This window comes from Protomyctophum bolini (assembly GCF_963924005.1).
Source record: "Protomyctophum bolini genome assembly, chromosome: 8".
NCBI classification, from domain to species: domain Eukaryota; kingdom Metazoa; phylum Chordata; class Actinopteri; order Myctophiformes; family Myctophidae; genus Protomyctophum; species Protomyctophum bolini.
This window is the reverse complement of record NC_137869.1, coordinates 39,650,494-39,668,349: the sequence shown is the minus strand read 5'-3', so window position 1 is coordinate 39,668,349 and position 17,856 is coordinate 39,650,494. Positions and strand designations below refer to the sequence as shown.

Sequence of the window (17,856 nt, the reverse complement as noted above, 5' to 3'; positions counted from 1 at the left end):
AACGTGTTAATGTATCATCACAATCACTTTCACCACATTTTATACTGAATCCTCTTAGGACCGTCTCTTTTGGGGGGGGGCTTTTTGGGTTAAGGTTTAACATAGTTTTGCTGCGGTTCGGTTAGGGTCAGCTATTTGAAATGCTTATTTGTTAAATGGTCTTTCTCTCAACTCGGGTGTTCTACGGTTTCTATGGCTTATTGCAGTGTTTCCCAAACGCTTTCATGTCAAGGACCCCCCCCCCCCCCCCCCCCAGTTTGACCTGCATTAGTCTACCGACCCCCATTTAATGGAATTTATCTCTGGGACCCCAATTTATATTGTAAAATCAATGTTAATTTAACTACATTTACAGTTACAGACCCATTAGGGTCCATTTAGTTACCAACTATCATTTAGCTGGGGACCCAGTGGAACCCCCTCAAGGACCCCTGGGGGTCCCTGGACCCCACGTTGGGAACCACTGCCTTATTGTGCGCATTGCATATCATTTTTTGAGTGGTGCCTAACTGCTCCAATGACTGGCGTATGTCTGCCTGTCTAGACTAGAGTACGACAAGCTGCAATACCACTGGGAAGTGGCACTGTTGAGCAGCCTAAAGGGCCATTCTCACTGAGCACAATGATTGCAGCCAGCCAGCGGTGTTGTTGATCAGCCTGTACTGCTCAGTTCACACAGGTGTGACTTTTTTCTTATTGCTTGGCCCCTGTTATAGCTGCTTGCAGCTATATTTATCTTGACGGTATGGCATGTTCTTCGTGGTAATTCTATTGGGTTTCTTCTGCACACCATTCAAAGAGTCTAAAAGCCAATATGTGGATCACCATGTCAGTAGACATCTGGTGCACGCCAGTGTTGATTTCGTTGACTAAAACTGTGACAAAAAATGTTTGTTGACTACCTTTCTTCACTGACGAAAACTAAACGAAAACTAAGCTATGATAACTAAGGCTACTCGCATCGCACTGCGACACAGACTTCTAGCTTCTAGTGTTGTGAATAGGAGCATCTTCTCACGGCTAAGTCACACACAGCTGTAACTCCAAAATCTAAAAAACATTAACATTATTTTTCCTTTAGCTCTTGCCAGGCACTGTTACGTTACAGTATTCTAAGGTGGGAACAATTTTCAGAATTTAAGTTAAAAAAATCACTTATACATGACATTTCGTGCTCAGCCAATCAAATCATCATTATGATCAAGCCAATCAAATCATCGTGAGCCAATCAAATCATCGTTGTTACACACACACAGGCACACAAAGCTGGGCACAGGAGGGGCTAGTGCGCCTCAAAAGGATTGTCTACACTATGTAATATAAATAAAAGATATAACTAAAACCAAACTGCATGTGTTAAAACGGGCACAAATAACAGTTCCATTGAGTAAAAAGTATAAACATGTAAATAAAACCAGACAATGCCTCTGTGTTAACAGACTAAAATAAGTTTCAAACTCAAATTTATTTGAGATGTATTTATATCAATGAGAGAACATCGTACGTTGAAATGTACTGCCCTAAACAAACATTAAATCCATAGACTTGGCAGGGAACGAGGATTTTATAATTGCGCTCTTAACAACAAACATTAAGTCCATAGACGTAATTTGACGTAATTTCGTGTGCTTGAAGGAGTAATAGCCAGTAGCCACTGATTTAGGTTTGTTCATTGGCTAGTCGAAGCAATACCTCCTGTATGGGGCAGAGACACATCTACACAAACATAGCTATGACAATAAATGGACACACACTGAGATGTGACGGGCCAGAAAGACAATCTAAAGTCTGGCCCTTAATGAAGAACAGAGTGGATAGCTTCGCATCACACCGGCTTCCATCTGCGACATGGACACGCTGTGTCCTGACAGCAGACCACCTGTTTGTTGGGATCGAACATGTCCTGTGAGTACAGTTTGTCCTGTTCATAGGCCTCGATGGCCTCGCGTTCTCGCGCCTCCCGTTCGAGGGCCTCGCGTTCAAGCGCTTCCGTCTTCTCCCGTTCAATGAGCGCTAGCCTTTCTTGTTCTTTGATGTCGCTCTCTGTGGGAGCCTTGGATTTCTTCGGGGCGTTGGCTTCCGCCTTGCCGTCGGCCTCCGCCTTGTCCCGTTTGCCTTTCTTTCCCTTCTTATCGCTCTTGGATTTGTCCGACTTGTGGGACTTCTTATCGTGTTCTTCGGCCTCTGCCTTGTCCCCTTTAGAAGACTTGGGCTTGGACTTGGACTTGTCCTTATCCTTTGACTTGTCGTGTTTATCACCCTTCGATTTATCCGGTTTATCGGCCTTTGATTTGTCCGGTTTATCGGACTTGGGCTTGCCATGTTTCTCGCCCTTCAACTTGTCAGCCTTCTCCTTAGACGTATCTTGTTCTCCGGCCTCGGTCTTGTCCTCTGGCTGATCCAGTTCATTGGCCTCTGCCTTTTCCAACGTAACAGCCTCAGCTTTGTCCTCTTGTTTCTCTGCCTCAGCAGCATTGTCCAGTTCATCTGCCTGTGGCTTATCCCGTCCATCGGCCGTGTCCTGTTGTTTACCGGCCTCGGCACCGCCCTGTTCATCTACATTGTCCTGTTTGTCCGTCTCCAATTTGTCCGGTTCGTCTGCCTCAGACATATCCAATATCCAGTGTAGGCCTAACGCGGAGGAAAACCACGCAGAAGAGAATAAGACTCTCTTTACTATATGCTTTTATCGACTGATGACCAAGTAGTGATGCAACCATACCTTTTATTGCCACCAGGCCATGCTTTGTGACGCAAGTTGGCACTTGTGCTGGTGGCTCCATATATGGCAATATAGCAGACAGCCACAGATCTGTTTTTCTGAAGTGAGAAATATAAGATGACATTATAAACCTGACAAGTGCGCATCATTTCCGTATCCATGTAGTCTAGAACTACATGGGCAGGTCAGCAGCCTGCAAAGCAAGTCCATCCCAACCCAGTCTACCATTAGGCCTATAAATAAACACACTGTTCCACCAAGGCTCATGAAAATATGAACTTGTTACTTTTGGAAAACAGTAAATGTAATAATATCACCAGTAAGACGCCTGAGAGCGAGGTCACGTGCACGCATCCGCCCAGGTGCCGGCAGACTGCTGGGGCAGCGCTGGCGCTTTGGAATGGGGGGTCAGATCAAAATATCCGCCTGGGTGACAGAAGACTGCTGGGCGAGCGCTTGCGCTTTGGCATGGGGGGGGTCAGATCAACATATGGAATGAATTCTGTACTGGCCATATATGGAGCGGTCTTGAGTGTACAGGGTTTGATGAGGTCATATCAACATATGGAATGTCAGAACAGGTCAGCTCCATATAATATATATATATATCCATATTATGGAGATCTAAGGGTGGCAGCGAGGGCAGTGTCTTGAGTGTACAGGGTTTGATGAGGGCCCAGGTAGGGCCGGGCCCTAATTTTGGGCTTGTTGAGAACTTATAGTTTTCACCGGCTGCCAGGCACGGTTACACTAATAACTTTGGGGTAGACCCATCTGGAGTCGAAGAGAGTCTCTGTCTGAGGCTGAGCTGCCTGCCCTGCACACCTGCACTAGCCTGGCTAATAAGACAGACCGAATCAGTCAGACCGAATCAGCCGTTGGCAAAAAAAAATTGCCTGCCACACGACAGTGTGATTTGAGTCTGGCTTATTAGCCAGGCTACACCTGCACACCTGGGGTTCGCATCAAAGTCAGCCGAAAAGCACTTTCTTCACTCAAGTTTTGAGTTGCCAGTGAGTATTGATACGGTTTTCTACTTTTGTTTGTTTCAACTCAACAACCACATGTCTCCTATAATCTGAGTTCCCAGAAGTTTTATTTTTCGCCACATCTGCCTCCCTGACAGGCTGCCACTGATTGAATGTTTATTCTGGGTTTTGAGTTCTGCTTTTGGGGTTCGAAACACAATCGCTTGTCAGGTCAACAGCCATGTAGACCTACGATGTATGGCAAAGTATAAAATACCGTAGGATTCGGTAGGAATATTTCATTTTGAAAGGGAGGAAAACTTTTGATGCGTTATAGTCACCCCGCTAAATTGGCTGGTAGATTGACGCTCTCCTCATTTGAACAGTTCTACCCATGATTCCTGACGTTTTCCTTCTTAAAGAATAAAACCGTCCTAATAAAATGGGCCCACCATCCCAATAAAATTTGAAGAAAACCTGGGCTCCATTTATCTAGTTGTTGCCATCATACTGATCGGGTTTGATAAAACTTGTGTCAGTGTTAGTTGGCCTAATTCTAGTGTCTACTCTAGTTTGTCTTCTTCACCTCCAGGGGGCAGCAAAAGCTTGCCTCTTAATTGTCACAGACATTCTTTGCGTATTGGATAGCCTTACTATAACTGAGTGTGACAGTTGAGTCAGTGACCACACAATAAATAATTAACAGTACAAAAATAATAATAAAAAGTAAATAACGTTTTAAAGCTGTGAGGTATCTATATATATATATATATATATATATATATATATATATATATATATATATATATGTAGCCTTACTAATTACCTGAGTAATTCATGCCCAGGCATTGACTCAATGGCAATGTGTTGCAATATTACTGTTGCATTAAATATAATTTAATTCGACTACCTTTATAAATTATATTATCTTGTTTGCCACTGTAGAGACTGCACTACAATGAATGTACAGTATATGTCTATATATGTTTTTGATGATGAAAAATGTGACGACGAAAGATAATTAACGGCACTTAAAATACTTTCACGGTTATTATGGCTTTGGCATTAGATGTCGGTGCCAGGCCCAGATTGATTCTGACGGCTATATTTTTACCCGTGCTTTTCTTGTTTCCTCAGCCCATATGTCTCTGATTCTGCTATCAACACCATTAACTGTCTCCCAGGGGTTCATTCATGGACAGCTTGAATGAGAGCTACTGTACTACACTATACTACACAACCCCCACCATGTAATTGTAACAGTATATGTTCTATTCTTGTGCACATGCTTCCAATAGAACCCACTTGTAGAGGTTCTGTATGGTTTTTTTGTTTGTTTTTTATTTCCTATAGCGGGTATATGCACACAATGAGCATGCATGAAGTGAGTGGCAAATCCAGTGGCAACGTGAGTTTAATGTTGTTTAATACAATCAGATAGGACTTTTCTGTTTGGATGTATGGGCTGTCTTTTTATATTTTAATTAGTGTTATTTTATATTCCATTTACAGAGTTTGGGCAGGTGTGATGTTTTATTTGATGGGGAGCTCCGGAGCTGGGACGCTGCCGGAATCAGTATATAAGGGTAAGGGACAATGTTGGTCAACTCTGTTGGCCTCATTTATCCTATGTATTTCCAGAGCTTCCAGGTCCTTTCCTGAGGTTAACATGCACATCATTGGGGAGCCTTGAGTATTGACCGGGTATAGGTTTTGGTATTTTGTTGTATTTTTGTCATTTTGCTATAATCTTTTATTTTCTATAATGTAATTGTGACCGACTAGTCACTACCCAGGGCAAGGAAGGCCTCCTGTGGTTGTGACTAGTCACCTGATCAGGTAGGCGTGCTCACGAGTTGTCTGCCTGAACTATAGCTACGCAGGCTGCGCAACATTTGAGACTGGGTTTTGTCACATTTGTTGAGGCCATGTGCCATAGTGGTGTTGAGAGGACATGCACTTACTGGGCCGTTTGGTTTGGAATGGTTTGGACTTTGGACTTAGTTTAGAATAGGTTTAGGGTTGTTTAGAATGACATTACTTTATCTTATTTGAATAAACTTCACACTTTTGTTAGATCAGGCTCTGGTTCTGTTCATTCTGGCCGTACCAACTTGGGGAACCAAGCTTAAGTTGTTCAGCTATATACGTTGTCCATGAGGTTGAGGTTGTAGATCAGCTATTTTCACTATAGTGTGTGTGTGCGTGTGCGTGTGCGTGCAATGTAGGAAAAGAAAGTGGGGTTTTTCCTCGTGTCGTGTGGCCCATAAAAACTGGTCTGTGACCCACAAATGGGACCCACTTGTTTGGGGAAACGGCGATGTACTGTATACAGTGTACTGTATATACTGTATTATATACTGTACACACACTATATAAGCAATGAGCGTGGTGTTTCTAGTGCATCTCTCTGTGTTGACAGTCACATGAGTGCACTCTGCAGAGATGGCGGCGGCGGCAGCAGCAACAGTAATCATGATGATCACAGTAATTGTCCTTGCTCTCAGCCTCTCTCAAATTTCATTTCCACAGCCCTTAGCTTCGACTCCCCTGAGCTCCTATAGGTCATCATCACGCTTGTGTTAACGTCCCAAAGATAAGCTCTCCTGTTCACCATGCAGTCCATCAAATGTCCCTCCTGTTGCCTGACCTGCTCCGCTGTATGCCGTGTTGATCTTGACAGCAAATGTTGACTTAGTTTTAGTCATAATCTTTTGACTAAAATGGCATTTTAGCGTTTAGTCATCTGAAAGGTTTTAGCATTATTAGTCGGGTTTTTGTCGACTAAATATGGTAAGATTTGAGTCGACTAGTATTTTGGTGGGCCGTGATGGCAGATTTTACAGTCGGTTGCATGCTGAAAATAGCCGATATACAAGCTCACAGAAGCTTGTAGATCTGCTATTTTCAGAGGGCAACATCCGAGCACAATCAACTTTAATTCTAATGGATCTCGATCTCCACCAGTCCTCCCTAACCTAATTTTAGTCTGGTTTTTATTTGTTTGACGAAAGTGGCAATATATTTATTCTTATAGTTCATATAGCTTACTTTTTATTTAGTCTTCATTTAGTTTCCGTCAGTGAAAAAAGCTATAGTCGAACATTTTTCATAATTTTAGTGGACAAAATCAACACTGCCTGTACAGTATGTGGCATGTTGTAGGCCTCTGCCAATCCAAGTCCAGAGGTCTGACCACAGATTTTAACCCATTTTGGGCAGGAACCCCTTTTGGTGTTAGCATTATGTTATGCTTTAGCCATTGAAAAATAGCAGATCTACAAGCTCATAGCGCGCCACCGAGTGGCGCGCTACAAGCTTTTAATGTAGGTCTGCTATTTTTGAAAAGTCGTGAAAATGTGGCTCAAATCTTTGAATGTATATTCTTTCAGAGTGAACTTTTTTTAACTCAAATCTTTGCTTCTGAGGGGTTCCTGGAACATCATATTTTCAGATGGGGGCCAAATACAGTTTTTGGGGTTCTTGACATGAAATATTGAGCACCACTGATACAGAAACATGAGGTATTTCTGAAAATTGTCATCATTTAGAAGACATTTTTAAAATGTCGACGTCAGGCCAAAATGTGTTAAAGACTGATTTATACTTCATTATGACAGACTGTGAGTCATAACGCTCCTGATTCTTGTTACATTGTGTCTCTCCTCGTCACTCACACGCCTCAAATTACGGACGGTTTCTGAAAGGCAAAGGCGCTGCTATTGTGTGATTGTGATTGCGAGTTGAGATTGCAAAGAAATGTCAGAATAAGAATCAAGTGCCATTATTACATGACATGGGCATGTATTTCTATACTTTGGTCTTGTTTGATTGGTCAGGTAGTAGTATGAGTATATACATCACATACAAACACAATGTAATCCTTTGTAGTAATTGCTTCAACTGTGCTTCACAACAAATTAGTCATTGGTAAATAAATGGTGCTTTATAAGCACTTTATATTATTCACCCACAATGGCAGAGGAAACCTGGCAAAGCACCGACCTTGACCAGACAGTGGCCTTGTGGTTAGTGTGCCCGCCCTGAACCTGGGAGGTCGGGGGTTCGATCCCCGGCCGGGTCATACCAAAGACTGTAAAAATGGGACCCAATGCCTCCCTGCGTCCAAGAGATGTGTCAAATGCGGAGAACAAATTTCACTGCGGCAACGTGTGTGACCAATCGTACGACTTTGACCTTCTCATCGTCCGGACGGACAGATGTGTCCGTGGCAAAGACTTGGCATAAGACCCAATTACTGAATGTCGGAATGTGTATGACAGTGATGTACTACGACTCTGTAATTCTGAGGCCCCTTGGCCTTTTCCAAGGGGGTTGAACCGCTTCAGTTATTTCTTTTCCCCCACCTAATAATATTGAACCAGTTCAGAGTGTTTCCACTGAAAAGGAATTGGTTCAGAACCCTGAAAGTTGGTCCGCAACTGGAACCAAAACCAGTTGCGTATAAAAGCACCCAGGGTTCCAAGAATCTGGAATGGAACCGGTTCTAGAACCAAAGTTATTTTGGTGGAAAAGGGGCCTGAGAGTGTTCAAATGGACCTGTAATTTCATAACCGTTCTGCCTGGTGGTCACTCATGGCTATCTCTTTGTTTCTGGTAATATCATTGTCAACTCATTTTGTATGTCCGTGGCAAAAATGTAATCTTCACAAAAATTATCACCACAAGCCATCATGGCGATGACGGGTTTCAGTGTCCAGCTCAAAAAAAGGACACTGACTCGCCGTCAGGAGGAGTGGGGGGGTTCCAATTCGGAGTAACCTTCCGTTTCCAAGACAGCTGCTCAAACTCCCGAGCCACCGGAAAACCTTTCTGAAACCTTTCCATTTAGAAATAAATTGCAGTAGTCACTCACTATACTGCCATACTCAATTTATCCCCTGCCAGTCTGCCACTGCAAAGGGATTGAAGTGGACTTTGACAGCAGTGTACTGTGTACATATAGTGAGTGAAAAACCTTAGTGTTAATATTATGATTTGCGGCGTTTCACATCTGTTTACATCGTTATGCCTGCCCTGTATTAACCCACGGAGGCATTAATTAGCGTAACCACTTGGCTGTGAACCAAAGGTAAGACTATAGTGTGCTGCTTTGGCCCACCACTATTTCACTGTAGAACACTGTGCTTGTGGAAAAAGCTGCTAAAAACTCATCTGTATCGTAAATATTTTGGTTTGCTATAGTACTATAGTGATTATTTCTATGTTCTGGTGATTTCTATGTACTGTTGTTCTGTTTGTATCTATGTACTGCTTTTGTTGCTCTGTTTCTTATTGTATTGCTGCTTTATTTTTGACAACGTGTTCTTGTTTTATATTCTATTATTTTATTGTACAGCACCTTGTAACAATTGTTTCAAGGTATGAAACACCTACCTTACCTGTGCGACTCTTGGGTCATTCGTGGCCATGTTGACGTCGTGCCTTAATTGTGTCTGACTCCTATGGCAGCGAGGAGGCATGTGGTGTTGATGCTGAGTCAGAGCCCTCGGCCCAATTGTCGTGACCTTCAGCAGGTGGTGCGTTGTTGTGTTTCCTGGTGGTGCGACGAGAACTGAAAGTGGTGATGTGTCAGTCCATTTCCACCCAATATAAACCAGAATAGATGAACTGTCACAGACTTGAGAGGTGAAGAGAGGTGAAAGCAAGGGGTGGGTGGTGGTGGTCCAATCCATATGTCAGGATATGAGATTTCACCATGGCAACCATGGATGGCCAGGGAGGGTTGGACGAAGACAGTTTTGCAGGAAGAAGAGAGATGGCTGACAGTGACAACAATAGGGGGAAAAAGGGGGGAGAATGGGCTGTGTGACGTCCAGGAAGTGGATCTTTTGTTCTCCACCACGTGACTAACTGCCTAGGGTGAGAGAAAACTCTACTTTTCACTCTCTCACTCTCACTCACTCACTCACTCACTCACACACACACACACACACACACACACACACACACACACACACACACACACACACACACACATTCTTTATTTGAATCCACAAATTACAATTAATTTGACAAGGAAACAAATATAACAGTTCACATGGCACCTCCTTCTCCACACAGACAAACTGCCTATAACAGCCGAAACAGAACAGTATTTGGCAAGTTGTTTGGCTTTGCTTTTTGTCATGCCAGCTATTCTTAGACCACTCATGGTCAGTTTGTGCCCAGGCTTTCCGAATATCAGTATGGCAAATCTACAGCGATACCCCAAGTTTGTTATACTTCCAAGTAATGGTTGATACTTAGAATATTTATCTTGGAATGCCATGGTCCACGTACAAATCAAAGACACAGCCCACCTCCAGAATCAGGACCTCCTTGTGACTGGTGTCAACAAAGACAACATCAGGTGTATTAGGGATGTTAGCAAAGACATGCACAGCTAAACCAATCTGGTAACACTCTTGAATGTTTATACATTGCTGCACTAGATGGCACATACTTTCCAACTGCATCAGACACTAGGTCAACAATCCGGTCGTGGCGAGCAATATACAAGTTTTTGTATGCACTACATCCATTTGTTATGTGTGCGATGGATTCTAGGTGTTGTTCAGAATCATGATGGTTTATACAGAGTGGAGTGTGGGTGTCGGGATACCAGATTGACAGATTGTACTTGGTTGGTAATACTTGCAGTCTTGCTTTGATGGTGAATTTTAAAACATCCTCCCCAATAGCAGCATTTTTGCACATGTACAATGTGAAACAGAGTGATCAGCTGGATCAACACAGGCCAACTTTCCCTGCAGTCGAAGGCCACGCCAATGTTCTTTGGCTTCAGTCTGTTTCGTGCTAAGCAGAACCCTTCTTGCCATTTCTTCCTGTAGTCTATAGTGTCTGCTCCCTGGTGGGTGAGGGTAGCCTTCACTACCACGCTGGAGTCTGTAATTAATTTCGTTGTTTTTTTCCCATTTTAGCTGGACTCCTGTCCGATGGCAAAGGTCGTTGAGATCTGGCCAATCAGACCAGACCCCGAAGCCCTCATGGCTTGTGAGTCGAGTTTCCCAGAGTCTTTCCTCCTAAAGCGCACACACACACACACACACGCACACACACACACACACACACACACACACACGCACACTCGCATGCAAGTGTGTCTGAACCTCGAGGCATGCTGGCTCACCTGCTGATCTTTTTGTTCTTGTTCCTGTTCAGTCAGACGGCCCCCAGCTCTCTTCCTGTCGGCCCCAGGGGGGCCACTGCCAGTAGGGTGAGAGCGGATAATCGCACACAGCTAGAGGTTCTGAAGGACACTATAGAGAGTAACATAAATGGAGGGACACGCAACTTGTGGCGTGACTCCTCCGCTGCTTTCCCTCTCACGTATAATTGCCTCACACTTATTCCTTGATACCTCGCTTTGTCCCATGGGAGGGAACAGGAGATCTCTCCGTGATCAAATCCATACTGATTAATTCACCGGTGTGACCCAGGACACACATCACCCACACAGGCAGACGACACAGACGTGTTTCTGCTTGGTTCTTAAGTGAAGTATAACAGACATTTCCTTTGTTTCTCACCCTTTTCAGATGGACGGACAGAGACGTATAGGATTCCGGCCCTTAATTAACCGAGAGCAGAGACATTAACCTTTCCCCAGACTATCCTTGTCTCATGCTGCAGACGTTCACAAGCCTGTATCGACCCTTGCTTCTTGTAAAGCAGGCTGTTGGCATGCAGCATGAAGACCAGGGTATAGTATACGATGTGTTGGTGTTAGAATATTGTTCAGCACCAGGCATCGGCCCCACTGTTAATCGATAAAAGCAACTTCCCACAGTGTGTAGTAGAAAGCATTCCAGGACTATACTGTTGGTTCTTCATTGCATCAGTGATTTTCTGCACACTTTTCTTATATCATTCATGTCTTAAACTTATCAAACATATCACTGGTATATACTGTAGCGGTATAGCCTATACTGTAACTGGTATGCCTGGTTATGTCATTAGGTTCAGGCCTCATGCTTTCACCTGTAATCTATAAGGCAATGCGTGGCTTTTGAAGATTACATCATAATATGGGTTTAGACTAGAGCACTTATGATGTAAATCGAGGATATTACAATGAGCACTTTAGAGCCAGCATGGATTTAATGTTTGTTTAGAGTACTTTAGAGCGCACTTTAGAGCCAGCCAAGTCTATGGACTTTAATGTTGGGCACTAAATGACAATGTAAGACGTCGTCATGTAGCCTATGTAAATACAGTGGACGGGCGCCCCTCACTTCACTACAAGTGTGATTTTTCAAATGTGATAACACCAGAGAAAGGCCTTTGTTTTGATCTCTGAAGACAACCCACGTGCAGAGCTTGAAATAGCTGACATGTCTTATATATAAATCAGTCATTCGGCCCGGGATCCAAACTAGTGAATTTTGTTTTTTTAATTCCTGAAATGCTTTGCTTTCTTGGGAATGTTTACATGCTATACAATTACACTAGCACTCCTATTACGGCCTATCCTTGTCAGAACAGGTTGAGTCGAAGTCTTAAGGAGTCCGGTTTCATATTCATGGAAGAATGTCAAAGGGCAGGTTTATCTTCTTCTTTAGTATACATGTGTAGCCTGCATGTGTGTATGGAATGGAGGGGGCGTATGGACAACACACATTTGGATGTGAGGAGTATAGTTTTTAAACTGCTTTTGTACTGTCTTTGGCACCTCAGCGCGGGCAATAACGGGATCATCTTATCTTTCACACAGTCACACAGTCACGCATACACACACACACACACACACACACACACACACACACACACACACACGCGCGCACGCACGCACGCACGCACGCACGCACGCACGCACGCACGCACGCACGCACGCACACACACACACATGCAGTATATTATGTATACATTATTGTCCTTCATTTTCTTTGCTACTATAGAAACTCTTGTGTCGTGGAACATGGGTATTGAAGGAATACAATAGGCCTTATAACGCTCATTCGGTGCTATATGGTAATTCTTGGTAAATGTTATTCCAGAACATGTATGTTATGTTTCCTGTTTAATTTGCACCTGTTAACTGCAAATCAAACCCAATTGGAAACAAACGAGACTTGTTGTCCTAATGAATCAATCAACGGGGGCGGAGGCCTTTTTTTTCTTTTTTGGACAGATAGATACAAATCTATTTGTTGCCATCACAAAGTCTCCATGGAAACCACTGTGCCTTTTAAAGCCTGAAGAAAGAACAAAAAAAGGACGTGTTAATTGATTGGATTATACAGACAGTTCCATTGTCTGCTCAGCAGCTGCTATGGTTCTGTTCAGTTGAAATAAGAAATAGGCTACCAAATCAAATAATAAATAACTTTACTGTAGACCGGTCCTAAAAGGCTTTCTCTCTCAACATATGTGGTCCATATGTTGTTTGATTTGTTTCCACATGCAGAGCACAGAGGGGTAGCTATAATTGAGCCATCTATTGTCTCTGTGGTGGTTGGCTTAATATGGATTCATATGGGCTCCCATTGATTTTGCGAGTTGCGCCGTTAATACAATTTAAAAACACATTATTTTTGCATTTTCTCTTTAACTCAATCTGTTATACATCTGGCTGTTTTTGGCATGACAATGGTAGCCTATAGCGGCTGTGGCCACCAGTGAAAAGCAATATTTGTTGATATATGACACAGAAATGCTTTATGGCGATTGTAGATACAGTGCTGATAAAACCATCTTTTAAATAAAAGAAAGTCCCTGCCCTGATCTTCTGTTTACTGGCTCTCAGATCACTTGATCTCATTGGCCAGCCTCACACATCGCCAGTCAGTCAGTCAGTCGCCAGCCCACCACCACAGCCCAGGGACTCTATAAAAGCGACCACACGCGCGCTAGCTTTCCAAGAGTAACTACATCTGAGGGCGCGCGGAGTGAAGCGCAGTGGAAAGAACATCACAGTATAAGCTTCTCGACAGCCGAGGACAAAACACCTGTTGTTATACGGAGGAGGAGGAGAGCAGGGGAGAAAGTGCGCAGTCACAACGTCGACGTAAGTATTTTCTGAAACCTTTATAGGTGTATTCAATGCACAATGTTTTTTTTTCCTCCTTTACTTTTCTTTTTTTGCAGTTTTTTTTCTCGCCCCTTTCGCCGTGGATATTTAATTTTAACTGATTTGGAAATTGACTTTTGCGCAGCTTCCCTTAATTAATTTGCATTCATATAGCGTAGCATTTCTAGACCTAACTTTATAAGTTCTTCGTCTTCTTCTATAGTTAGGCGATTGTGCCGCATATTATTATAGGTGTCCATTTAAAGAACTATTAGTCTATATACTGCCTGGCTGCCCCGGCAGAAATATATTTTTGTCTTTTTGTAACAGCACTTGAACATAATTTGAATTTAAACAGCATGCCATGCCCGTCCAATCGCGACCTTTTATCAATGGAGATAAAGTAGCCTATAGGCTATTTTGAATTTGAAACACATTTTCACACCTTTGTATGAAAGATCATATGGCAGTTTTTAACTCTATAGTCTAAACCAATGCTCAAACATTTTCATGCCAAGAATCATTTATCCCAAGAGATTTTGTTCCATGGGACCAAGAGAGGATTTGTTTGTAAAATAATAATAATAATCATATCATCATCATACTAAAATTCAGCGAATGTCTGTCTGTCTGTCTTTCTGAATGTCCCTGACAGCGCTTTATCTCAACATTGGCTGGCCCAATCACTCCCACTTTTCACACAGGCATGGACCATAATTATATGGAGGTCTTAATGGAGCCCTTTTTCCAATTTCACACATTAATGATTTATAATGAATTTATTAGTGGATTAAAAAATGCAAAAATGGGTATTGTACTGTCAATATGACATGAATATGAATGCAAAGTAGCGGTCCATGTGTGGACAGGCTACCTGTCGCCGTTGTGCATGGTGAGATGTGTGCAAACCGTGTAGTTTATCAGGAGAAGAATACCAAAGGATGCAAGATTTATTACTGAATTAAAAACGCTCCGGGCGCAGTACCCCCCCACGGCCACAAGAGGGGGGCAAATATCTCACAACGGGTAAGGGCTAGTAATAATAATGAATAAATGCAACATTCTCATGTTTCAAAAATAGCAGATCTACAAGCTCACATTGGGTCATGTTTGAATAGCTGAATTATAAAATAGTGCAGTGATTTCCATGCAGAATATTAACACAATTTTCTGGGAGCCCCTGGAATCTCTTCAAGGATCCCTGGAGGTCAAGTAAACCACTGCATTATACAGAGGTTTACCGTATAATGAGTTGCATTGATTTGGTTGACCTTAAAAAACATTGTCCCGACCCGACCCTTTGGTGTGGTTTGGGCTTAATACCTATAACCACGTTGGCTACAAGATAATTACGCACAAAAAGAAGATAGCATGCCTCTGCTCATTCACAGAACATTGTAGCGTATAATTTATATCCATCGTTCAGACCTGCTATCTCTGTGTTGAGTTAAATGAACTGTATTCTGCTGCGTGCTATATCTTCATATGGCCGCCATGCCACTGATAAGGCTCTCGATCTCTCTTAACACATTGCCGGGTATTAATTAACGAATTCTTCCAATACAAAACCGCCAGTGTTTTTTTCTGTGAAATCCCTTATTTTGAAGGCCCACCGGGACACAAGATGTAAACCGGATGTAAACGAAGTAACGAACGCTGTGTGTGTGGTCGTCTCTCTTCTCTCACCCGGAAAATAACCACGATCATCGGTTCTTTAGTTATGGGCGCAATCCACGAACGCAATCCACTTCTGGTTAATTTCCAGTTGTATATCTGTTGCTTGGCAACCTATAGACCCAGTATACGTTGGCTAAGAGCGCAATCTGTCACTGGAAAGACCACATAATATAGATCTCCGTTGGCTAGAGTGTTAGTTAGAGTGTTCTCCCTGACACTGTGAGGTCGGGGTGGCCGGGTCATAAACCAAAGACTCTGTAAAAATGGGACCCAGTGCCTCCCTGCTTGACACTCAGCATAAAGGGTTGGATTGGGGGGTAAGTCCCTGCGTCATACTAGCGTCATGTCCAGGGGGTGTACTTGTACATCAAGCTGCCTCACGCTACAGAAAAAGGAGATAGGCTCCTGGCCTATTGGCCTCATGGCTCGGCCAGGCTATACTTACTTACACTAACTGCATATAGTGTGCCTTGCCCATGCTTCGGCTAACACCAAACCACAACAAATATACTTTGTCTGCTATACGATAATTTTTCATGATTATTATTTATTTATTTTCTGCTTTCTGACTGCTTTCCAACACTTAAAGCGGCCTGACCTATAATGTTTCGTATAACTGATTAAACTTAACTGCTGAAGCCTATACTCTTATTCGATTATGTTGTTAATTTTTCCCATACCTTGTGGCTTGTGACTTAATGACATTTATGCGTGCCCCCTGGGCTTCTGTTTAAAAAACGTTAAAAACTAAAAAAAATTGATGAGAAAGACCTGACGGATATCTCCGTCAACGGCAGGGAATGTTAATTACTTGAGAGTAACTCGTCCCCTCTGTGTTTTTTTGATTGCAGAAATCCACCAAATCCCTCACCACGAGTCCCACTTGGACAACCCCCCGACGGGACAATGTGGGTTCTGGATAAACTCCGTGGGTCGGTGGAGACCAGTGTGTTGCGCCCGGGGGAAAACGGAGACAAGAAAGGCGGCTCCCCGGCCTACAGCAACGTCCTCACGCCCGACAAGATCCCGGACTTCTTCATCCCCCCCAAGCTGGTGAGCTGCCCCCCGGAGCCGGACGTCCTGGACGCGAAGCCCCAGGAGGGGCTGCGGCCCTCCGTCTCGGAGCACACCATCGGCAGCAACAGGAAGATAAGCAGCCCGCGCAGCCCGCGCCTGGTCGCCAAGCTCGCCGGAGACACCAAGAACCTGCTGCGCGCCGCCAACCGCCACATCATCCAGATCGAGAGCGCGGACGACGTGGTGGCGGGGGACACCAACGCGGACCCCCAGTCGCAGACGGCCATGTCGCTGCCGTACGTCCCGAAGACGCAGACCTCCTACGGCTTCGCCACGCTGAAGGAGAGCCCCCACACCCGGCGCAAGGAGTCGCTGTTCCACTGCGACCTCGCCGTCAGCCCCGTGACCTCGCCCAACTCCAAGAGGAAGGCCCCCGGCGAGGTCGGCACGCACCTCACTCCGGCCGACTGCGGCTCCTCCCACATCAACCCCTACCGCTACTTCAGCGGCGGGGAGAGCGACACCTGCTCCTCGGCCGAGTCGTCTCCGTTCAGCTCGCCGCTGCTCTCCCGCTCGGCCTCCCTGCTGAAGCTCTTCACCCACGGCACGCAGGCCAAGGTGGTCAAGGCCAAGCGGACGTTCGCGCGCCACAGCTCCCTGTCCACTGACGAGTGCAGCTCGGCCGAGCCGAGCCCCAACGTCCCGCGGCGCCGCCACCACGCGCCCGGCGGCGCGGGGGCCAGCGGAGGAGGAGGAGGAGGGGCGTCGGACCAAGGGGCCCGCCGGGAGCACACCATCAACCTGCACAAGGGCGGGACGGTGCGCATCAGCACGGACTACGACGCCGGCACCGCCCGGCTGCGCATCCGCGTGCTGGCGGCGGAGAGCCTCTACGACAAGCCCTTCGACATCAAGAGCATCAACTGCTGCGTGTCCCTGTGCCTCAACCCGGGCAAGCTGCAGAAGCAGAGGAGCAACATCATCAAGAACAGCCGCAACCCCGTGTTCAACGAGGACTTCTTCTTCGACGCGGTGGCCTCGGCTCAGGTGAAGGACCTGAGGGTGAAGATCAAGGTGGTGAACAAGGGCACCAGTCTGAAGAGGGACACTCTGCTGGGCGAGAGAGAGGTGCCCTTGGCGACGCTTCTGTCGTCTGGACCCTAAAATACACACAGTGGTGAGCATCGGAGAGTGTGACCGGACAGTGTCAGATCTTAATTTGGGAAATTCATTGTGCTTTACACGGTTTCTGTCAATTAAACAGTGCACCTTTTGCTTTCGGTAACAGTAAGCATGACGATTGTGAACATGTGAATGAAATGCATGTTTGAGAAGTGCGCTCGCTTGCTCTTATTCAAAACCAGATTGCGGATATTTGTGAACGGGAGGTTTTTGTTGGTAGGTGTTGTTTGGAACCTTCCCTTATTTACAATTGAGTA

The 17,856-nt window shown here is 44.7% G+C and overlaps 1 protein-coding gene across 1 annotated transcript; it reads left to right on the top strand.

Moving 5' to 3' along the window:
* Positions 1-13,637: 13,637 nt before the first annotated feature.
* On the top strand, positions 13,638-17,583 carry LOC308319740 (C2 calcium-dependent domain-containing protein 4C). The gene is made up of 2 exons (XM_080769918.1): positions 13,638-13,720; positions 16,252-17,583. The coding sequence occupies exon 2, from the start codon at positions 16,307-16,309 to the stop codon at positions 17,579-17,581; it is 1,275 nt and encodes a 424-aa protein (XP_080626044.1). The 5' UTR covers positions 13,638-13,720; positions 16,252-16,306; the 3' UTR covers positions 17,582-17,583.
* Positions 17,584-17,856: the final 273 nt, after the last annotated feature.